At 54.4% G+C, this 9,153-nt stretch overlaps 1 protein-coding gene across 2 annotated transcripts in view; it reads left to right on the forward strand.

Annotated features, from left to right (window-relative positions):
• The first annotated feature begins 1,496 nt into the window (after positions 1 to 1,496).
• Positions 1,497 to 9,153, forward strand: part of TTLL1 (TTL family tubulin polyglutamylase complex subunit L1) — a 26,529-nt gene continuing 18,872 nt past the window's right edge. The window contains exons 1-3 of one of the 2 annotated variants that reach the window (XM_080811575.1): positions 1,497 to 1,648; positions 4,654 to 4,727; positions 6,884 to 7,000. In XM_080811575.1, coding sequence (XP_080667701.1) covers positions 6,888 to 7,000 — 113 coding nt within the window. In that variant the 5' untranslated portion in view covers positions 1,497 to 1,648; positions 4,654 to 4,727; positions 6,884 to 6,887. The remainder of the gene's footprint in view (positions 1,649 to 4,653; positions 4,728 to 6,883; positions 7,001 to 9,153) is intronic. The other variant, XM_080811574.1, reaches the window with a different exon arrangement.

The following is a 9,153-nucleotide window of genomic DNA, read 5'->3' on the forward strand; positions in this document are numbered from 1 at the left end:
CTCCCTGCCTACTTGTGATCCCTGTCTGTCAAATAAATAAATACAATCTTAAAAAAAAAAAAAAAAAGTAAAAATGCTAAGGAGTCTGGTTTTCATCTTGACGGCAATAGAAAGCACTTGATGACTTTTTAAACTAGATTTAACAAGATTGGATTAGCACCAGGTATCTCCAATTCTTGTCTCTTCCTCCTGGGGTTACGTGCCTCCCAGTTAATTCTTCACATTGGTCACAGTTTTGGTGTTTTTTTTTTTTTGCTCTTCTCTGTTGGTCTGTCAGCAGTGGTTGTCATCAAATCTTCTGGTATTTTGGTTGCTGGCGACACTCTTCGGAATGGCACATATGCTACACAAGCACAGGTTGGGGTAAAACATACACTTTCCTAGGTGCTAGCCACCAGGAATTTAAAATCATTTCTGCCCCTGGGAGATGATCATTACTCCTGTTTCTCTGGGGAGAAACTGTAATTGAGAGACTGGGCTGTGCGGATGCCCAAACAGCTAGAATGTATCAGAGCAGGGTTGTAAAATTCTGTTTCTTCTCTTTCATGCCACTTCTAAGTGCACTTTTGTGGCTGACAAACATCTGGAATACATGCTTTTATTTTGAATTATTTCAACAATATGAGCAACTGTTATGTGCTATACCAACTGCTTTTTTCCCCCCCAAGATTTTATTTATCTTTTAGCAGGGAGCCCAATGGGGGACTTCATGGGGGCCTCGAGCCAACGACCCTGGGATCATGACCCCAACCAAAGGGAGTTGCCTCAGCAACTGTGCCCCGCCTTTTTTTTCTTTTTTCTTTCTTCCTTCCTTTCTTTTTTTTTTTTTTTTGAATAATCTTCCTAACAACACTTTAATATTAGTACTGTTATCCCCCATTTATAGACAAGAAAACTGAGGCTCAGATAGGGAAGCGACCTGCCTAAAGCCACATAGCCGTGATTTTGGAGCGAGGATGCAATCCAGGTCTGACCCCAGTTTCAATTTGCTCACGAGGCCGCGGTGCCTCTTCCTAACAGAGAGTTTACAAAATATAGTTTCAGAAACTAAATCAGCCCCATGCTCAGAGAGCACTGAGCATGAATGAGGGGACCTTTGAGTACTGACTTTACATTTACTGATTAGTACGACTTGGGCAGAGGATGACACCTAAGGACACTCAACCCTGCGAGGTCGGCGCGACCTGCAGTCCCAACCTTGCAGACTGGGAAGGTGAGCAGCAGAGGAGACCAAGGGCGCTCCAGACCCGGGGCCCAGTTCCTCACATGGCTCCGCCTCCCACTGTCCGGCTCGACCTCGCGCCTCGACCTTTCTCGACCTCCCTTCTGGGGCCTGAAGGCTGCGAGCCTCCCGGGGATGGACCGTCTTCCTATTTCTGGGATGCGCGCCCCGCGGCACGGAGCTGGGGACCTACGGACCAGCCAGGAAAATGTGACCCCGGAAGCAGTCGCGGCGCTAGCGGCGGCGTCTTCGGTTGCCAGAGCGCCGCCCCGGAAGTACAGCGCGGCGCGCGGCGGGCCGGTCCGCGGGGCTGCGAGTGGCGTCCTCCTGCCGGCGCCGGAGCGGGGCTGGAGGCGGGGCCGGGGCACGGCGCGGGGCCGCCCAGCTGCGCGCTGCTCGGCGCTCCTCGGGGCTCTGCGCCCACAGGTGAGGCCCCGCCGCCGACGCAGCCTCCCCGGACGAGGGTGTGGCCGGCCCTGGTGGGCGAACGCGCATGCGCGAGCGGGTCTGAGCGCCCAAGTCTCTGCGGCCGTGGCCGTGTGGTTTGTTTAGGGGCTGCTTGCCGGACCCGCGTCCTCCCGGAAGCCTGCGCTGACCACTGTGCCCCTGCTTTTCCTCCGAGCTCCTGTGACTTTCCCTGTGCTGCCCGGTCGTTGTAATTGCATTCTGATTCATATTGGCTATCCCAGAATTTCATCGTTTGGGCTTTTTCCATTCATTTGCAGTCTGTATTGTTTCTCTTGGCATCTTTTGCAGGGGGCGGGGGACCTGTGGCGACAGCGCTGTTAGGAGATGGATTCGTGTCCCCCGCCCTGCTTGCCCTTCTCTGCGGGATTGCACCTGGGCATTTCTCCTCCCTGTATGTCCGTCCAAGGGGGTGGGAGGCGGAGGTAGCCGAGCACCCCGTAGAGTAGCCGGGGCGTTACAGGGGACTCGTTCTAGAAGTAAAAGTATCTTAATGTTGTAAGCAGGTTAGTGTTTGCAGAGAGGCTCTTTGTTCACGGAAATATGTACTGAGCACATTTTAGTGCTGGTTTGTGGCAGTTACAAAAAGATTGGTCTTGCCCAGCGCCCAAGGCATTACAAGCCCTGCTGAGTGGTGGCTGTAGAACATGGCACTGTCTCCCAGGGGCGTGCGGAGCTAGAACGGGGCCATCCAGCTGTTTCGAAGTCGTCGTTTACACTATTGATTATTTTCTTTAAAGATGGTATTTTTTCCTTTTCCAGGAAGGCTAGCTGGAAAGGAAACGAAACGCCCTAGAATCCTGACCTAGCTGGGACTCTGTTGAAAGTGATAGTGACCAAAGTGTTTGCGTAGTGGGTTTGGGGACGGAGGAGCCTCCCGTTTTTTATGGCTGGACCCAGAAAAGTGCATTCATTTTATGAATATAATTTCTTCCCTCTGCTTGCTGTTTCTCCTGAAAGGTTGGCCTGGCTTTTGTCAGGGAGTAATCATCACTCCGGGAAATGAAAGGCCTTTTGGCAAAGTTCTGGCCTCCTGGGGTTGGGAGTACGGATATTCCCCGAGATGTTCCCTCACCCCATGGAGATGTGCCGAACTCCAGATCTCCTAATTCAGGCCCCTGGAAAAACTGTGAAAGTCTGGGGGTGTTTGTTTACCATTTTCTCCTGCCTGCAGGTCTGCCAGCCTCTGGAGGGCTGGGCTGTGCCTGAGTACTGCTTGGCTTGTTTCATTGCATGAGGGGAGGGAATTCACCTCTTTATTTTTGCTAATTCATCAAATATTGATTGAGCACCTGCTATTATTAGACGCTGTTCTGGATGCTGGGCGTTCAGTAGGCAATGATTGAGAACAACACTTCTGCTCTCCTGACGTGAGATATGTGTCAAAGACAGGTAATCACCAGGGAACCAAATACGTGAACTAGACCAGCTTTTCTCAAACTTGGGCAAGGGTAGGGATCTTGCCTGAGAGCTTGTTCAGATACAGATTCCTGGGCCCGCTCCCAAGGAGTCCAAGTGTGAGCATCTGTGTAGGGATTGGGGGAAGTGTAAGAATTTGTATTTCTTTCTTTTTTTTTTTTCAAGATTTTATTTATTTAGTTGAGAGAGATGGAGACAGCGAGAGAGAGCAGGGGGAGGAGAGGGAGAAGCAAGCTCCCTGCCGAGCTGGGAGCCCAATGTGGTATTCGATTCCAGGACTCTGGGATCATGACCTGAGCTGAAGGCAGAGGCTTAACCCACTGAGCCACCCAGGCGCCCCAGCTGTCTTGTCCTTTTGCACATCACTTTACTGTGCTGTCTCCCACATACATACTTAAAACTCTTTATAGGTGTAAATTTCCTGGGATGCCTATATCTCGGGTTCGTTTCCTGGGCTGTACTTTGAATGTGCCATGAAGTGAGGTTCAGTGAGGCTCAGTGAGGCTCAGTAAGGCCAGATGTCTGAAATCAAGGTGCTGGCATAGCCGTGCTCTCTCCGAAGAATCCGGGCAGGACCCCTGGTCTCTTCCAGTTTGTGGTGGACCCAGACTTTTCTTGGGTTGTGGCTGCACAGCTCTCATCTCTATCTTCATGTTCATTTGACCATCTTCCCTGTGTGTCTATGTGTCCCTGTGTCCAGATTTCCTTCTTTTTTTTTTTTTAAGTAATCTCTATGCCAAATGTAGGACTTGAACTCATAACCCTGAGATCAAGAGTCACGTGCTCTACTGACTGAGCCAGCCGGGCGCCCGTCAACATATCTTTCTGGGGGATACAGTTCCAACCCATAACATTTACAGGGAAGTAACTCTTGAAAACAGAGTCAGATTCAAAGGACTGACCCTTGGGGATGTGTCTGTTCCCTCACTTTCGTGAGGAGTAGGCATTGTTTGCCCCGCCGTGTGACGGAGGGCTGGGTACGAGGGCTGGGTGCTGGAGACAGTGGGGCCTGCCACATGCACTGTGAACCTTGTTGCAAAGGATCACACCTAAGTCTAGAAAGAATCGGGGGGATGAGAAGGAAGCAGGGGACTAAGAGAGTCCTCACCTCACCTTACTTTCCTCTAGAAGGAAGGTAAACAAAGACCAGAAAGGCAAGGTAGGAAATTCTGTGTGCCCACGAAGACGGCGGGAGACATATAGGGAAGGCTGGGGGGTCCGGCGGAGGGCTCCCTGGGGGAGGTGGCCTTTGACCTGCAGCTTTGGGATCGGCGGAGCTGGGTGAGAAGCCCTGGGTGGGAGCAGCAGGGAGGTGGGTGCTGGGCCGGAGCAGGGGGTGCGTGAAGTGGGGCGGCAGGGCGGCCCAGAAAGTCCCGCCGGAGTCAAGAAGTAAGAGAATCCAGGAAAATGTATCACAATAAGAAGAGACCCTTGAGACATCTCGTGGCGTGCTCTTGTTCCGCAGAAGACACGGTTTTGCCGCGTTCACAGACCGTCTCTCGGTCCCGGGCCGTGTACATTTTGCCGGTGTGTTCATTTTGTTGTAGGTACGAACCCCGAGCAGCAGGCCTGGAGGCTGAAGCGAACTTGGCCGTGCCTGTGGGCTCCAGGAGTCCCTATGGTGGGTCTGGCCCGAGAGGCTGGTTTTCCTTAGCGCCCTGCGGAAGTGGTGGTGAGTGGGTGGGTGGGGCGGCGAGAAAGCCCGACCTCCGAGGCTCCGTGTCCTGCACCATAAAGTGAGGATGAGAGTATATGCCCTGTCTGCTTTATGGGGTTTGGGGATCACACCTGGGAAGCGGTTTCTGACTGCTCAAGCACTGCCCCGTCAATGCCCCTGCTGGGTCACCCCCAGGCAGGTTGCTTGTCAGCGCCTGTGCCAGGTGGCGGTGCACTGAGATAATGAGGGGTGGTTGTGGGGCCGTCGTTGCCTGCCTGGGGGGTGGTTCTCCCCACAATCCCAAAGTCTGCAGTTGAACTCTAGGGGGCAGAGTTGGAGCAGGATTGGGCTGCTGGGCTGTGGGGGCTGAAGTTGGGGAGAGAGTAAACTTGCCAGGGCTTTGGACACTGGCTGGGATTGGCCCCGGGAGGGGTGTGGGGTCACAGCGTGCGGGGATTCCGCTCCCGTGTTGTTTCTGCCAGCGTTTCTGTGCAGTGGCTGCTGACTTTCCACGGTAACAGCCTCCTATCACCACAGGGTGGCTTCTCGTTTTGCAGAGGGCAATTCTGTGCATTTTTTACCTTGACCCCGGGGGGCATGGGCATCCTCCTGATGAAGCCCATGTTCAGAGGAGGGGCAGCAGACTATGTGAAAAGAGGTGGCACATCAGAATAGGGTCACCGTGGGCTCAAGTCAGGGCTCCATGGCTCCCTTCGGTCTGATTCTTTTAGGGCCTCTTAACCTTTGAGCCTCAGCATCCAAATCCATGAAGTGGGGATGATGGCAACAGTAACACCAGATACTTCTTGAGTGCTTTCTACATGCTGTGCACTGTTCCACTGTTCACTCATTTCATCCTCACTATAACCCTGTGAGATGGTACATCCTGTTCATAGACAGAAGGAAACAGAAGTTCAGAGAGGTTAAGTAATTTGCCCAGAGTCACACAGCTTGTGAGTTTTAGAACTGGCCCTTGAACTCAAGTCCCAGCTCTGCGACACTGCCACTACTGGGCAGGGTGAGGAGGCAGTGGGCTGATTTTGTGTGAAAGCTCCACGGGATTGTCGTCCCTCTCCCTTTCCTGAGACAAGGCAGACCCAGGTCTCATCTTTTAATTTTCTCCAAGTCACACAGTGGTGCTGACAGGCCTGGGGCCATAGTCAGTCAGTCTGAACAGGGTATCTGTCACATGCCAGGTACAGGGCTAGGCCCTGGGCCCAAAGCAGCAAAGAAGAAAGCCAGCTGCCTGTCCTCTTGCAGGGACAGGAGTGCGGGAGTACCAGTGGCCGTGAACCAGGTCTGGAGTCAGGGAGGCTTTGTGGAGGGAGTGACATTCACTTACGCTGGCTGATAAGTGGGCAGCAGCTTTGCCAGGCAGAGAGGGAGGGGGAGTGCCACAGGCACAGACACCCAGCACATGCCAAGGCCCTGAGGCAGAGTGTGGGCAGAGAAGTCCAGTGTGGCGAGAACATAGCACGTGAAGGAGAAGCAGGTGAGGGCTGAGGGTCTGCAGATCTTAGAAGCACTGGAAAGCCACGGAGGCCAGTAAAAGGCGGTGATGTGGTCAGATAAAGGTCGCCTGCGCTTACAGTGAGTGAGGTGTGGAGCAGGGCAGGGGAAGAGGTGGGGAGGTAGCAGCGCTGGGCGGGGTGGGAGGTGCTCCCGTCGGGACAGGCTCCCCCCCAGCCTCCGGAAGCCAGCTCCAGGGCCCTCTACTGAGGGCGGCCTCCCCCAGCCATCCTGCGAGGGCCACCTCCCGCCTCAGGTCTCACAGCCCAGGTGCCACCTCTGCCTGGTGGCTCCTGTCGCCATGGTGACACCCACCAGGTGGTAACTCTCGCACTGCTGCCTTCCCCCCCAGCAGGCCAGGGTTTCTTAGTCTTGGCACCGTTGACATTTTGGCGTGGGGGACTTGCTGTGGGGGAGGGGCGTCCCATACGCCGTAGGGTGTCGGGCGGCATCAAGGCATCCGTGTCCCCAGCTGTGACAATAAAACATATGGCCAGATGTCTCTGCCAGATGGCCGAGAGCCACGGCCCGCGTCGGGGGAGCTTGGGATGCGCGAGGGACAGCGTCTCGCTGTTGACGTTTCCAACCTCGAACACGTTGACCTCTTCCAGGATTATGGCAGGAAAAGTGAAATGGGTCACTGATATCGAGAAGTCCGTGCTGATAAATAACTTCGAAAAGAGAGGATGGATCCAAGTGACAGAAAACGAAGATTGGAACTTCTACTGGTAAGCAGAGAAAGCAGGATCCGATTGTTTTCCCGAGGCCGCTTGTCGTCTGGTGAGCCCTGGTGGTGTTTCACCCAGCGGCAAACACAGGGGTTGTCCTAGACTCCTGCTCCCGCCTGCCTCCCCCCTTCACCCGGTGAGGTCCTGTGTCCTCCCTTGTCCGGGGCTGGGCTGCTCCCTGCCTCCGGGCGGCCTCCACCCTCGGGCAGGGTTGTGTGCCCAAACTGCCACCCGTGGCTGCCTCTGCCATCCCCAGCCCTCTTTAGCTCCTGCCCCCGGGAATCTTTGAGGAAGGGCGAGCTGGTGGGACTCTGGAGGCTTTTTCTTTCTTTCTTTTTTAACGTTTTATTTATTTATTTGTCAGAGAGCGCAAGCAGGGGGAGCAGCAGGCAGAGGGAGAAACGGGCTTTCCTCTGAGCGAGGAGCCGATGTGGGACTTGATCCCAGGACCCTGGGATCATGACCTGAGCCAAAGGCAGACGCTTAACCAACTGAGCCACCCGGGCATCTCTGGAGGCTTTTTTACCCTGTGCATCCGCCCTCCCTGAGCCCAGCTCCCCTCTGCTGCCTCCAGAGATGTTCCTGGGCCTCTTTCCAGCCGCTTCCTTCTCCCTCGCGCCCTGGTGCGGCAGCCAGCATGATTTCCCCCGCTGACCTGCTAAGACGTTCTTGCTTCCACACCCGTGTAAAGGCTGTGCTTTCTGCCCCCTCAGCCCAGCCTTGAGAGGGGCCACACATCCGGCGGTTCGATGTCTGGACCCTGGAGACAGGTCATGCCTGGCTTCCCACCCTGGCTCTCCCACGGCTGTCTCTGTGGCCAATAGCAAAGGCCTCGACCTCTCTTTGCAAATCCGGTTGTTTGAAATTTGAATGACTCAGTAAAGCACGGAGCATGGGCTGTGACGGGCGCCCCATAAGCGTGTGCTGTCGCTGTCCTTCACGCACCAGCGCACGAGCTGCCTCCCCCGGAAGCCGCCGGTGCCTCTCCAGCCCCCCAGCCTGCTTTCCCTGGTGTCAGGAAGCAAATGTGGTTTCCCTGCCTGTGCCCTCTTTACACGTGACCGTGAGCCTCACGACCGTGAGGACCTTGTCTGGCTTACCCAGGCTCCACAGAGCCTGGCGCTGGCCCGGGTGCAGAGGGCACTGGCGTCCAGCTCCCATCTCCCGCAGCGATTAGAGGGATGACCCTTTCTTTTTCTTTCTTTCTTTTTTTAAAAAAGATTTTATTTATTTATTTGACAGAGATCACAAGTAGGCAGAGAGGCAGGCAGAGAGAGAGGGGGAAGCAGGCTCCCCGCTGAGCAGAGAGCCCGATGCGGGGCTCGATCCCAGGACCTTGAGACCATGACCTGAGCTGAAGGCAGACGCTTCCTGACCAGGCCACCCGGGCACCCCGGGATGACTCTTTGCCCCTGGAGCAGTTTAAGGTACCTGTACTTTAAACCAAAACCCAATTTCCCTTGGCAAGCATGGAATGCCAGCAGAGAGAGCATTTGTAGAGAAATGCAGCGGCCGTGCGTGCTCTGGCATCAGGCTTATATTCTTCTCTGAGGCAGAAGGAAATAACACAGGCGGAGCCCTGCTTCCGGAGGAGCTCTGAAAGAAAGGCTGAGTAAGAGCATTTCGTAGGGCGCCTGGGTGGCTCAGTGGGTTAAGCGTCTGCCTTTGGCTCGGGTCATGATCTTGGGGTCCTGGGATCGAGCCCCTGGTTGGGCTAGCTGCTCCGTGGAGAGTCTGCTTCTCCCTCTGCCCCTGCCCCCCACTTGTGCTCGCTCACACACTCTCTCTCTCTCCCTCAAATAAATAAAATCTTGAAATGTCATTAAAAAAAAGTGTTTTGAACTTACTGCTTTGTGTCCCACGGCTCTGTGCCATGGGCTTAGCCAGCCCTCAGTCCTTTCGGCTTCTCTCAGTTGATTAGTCAACGCTTGGAGGGTGCAGAGCGCCTCCCTTCCCTTCTTCACGCCACATGAGAAGCATTTTGGAGCTAGTCTTAGCGAGAGAGAGAGAAAAGAGTGGAACCGTGTCGCTTTGGATATTTGAACTCCTCAGAGCTCCTGTTTTAAGTACTAAGCGTCCCATTAAGTCTTAACAATTGGTTAGGGTAAAACATTGACATCAGCTAAATATTAAATGGTTATAGGGAAAGGTAC

The sequence above is a fragment of the Martes martes genome (genome assembly GCF_963455335.1).
Source record: "Martes martes genome assembly, chromosome: 8".
In the NCBI taxonomy this organism is placed as follows: Eukaryota; Metazoa; Chordata; class Mammalia; order Carnivora; family Mustelidae; genus Martes; species Martes martes.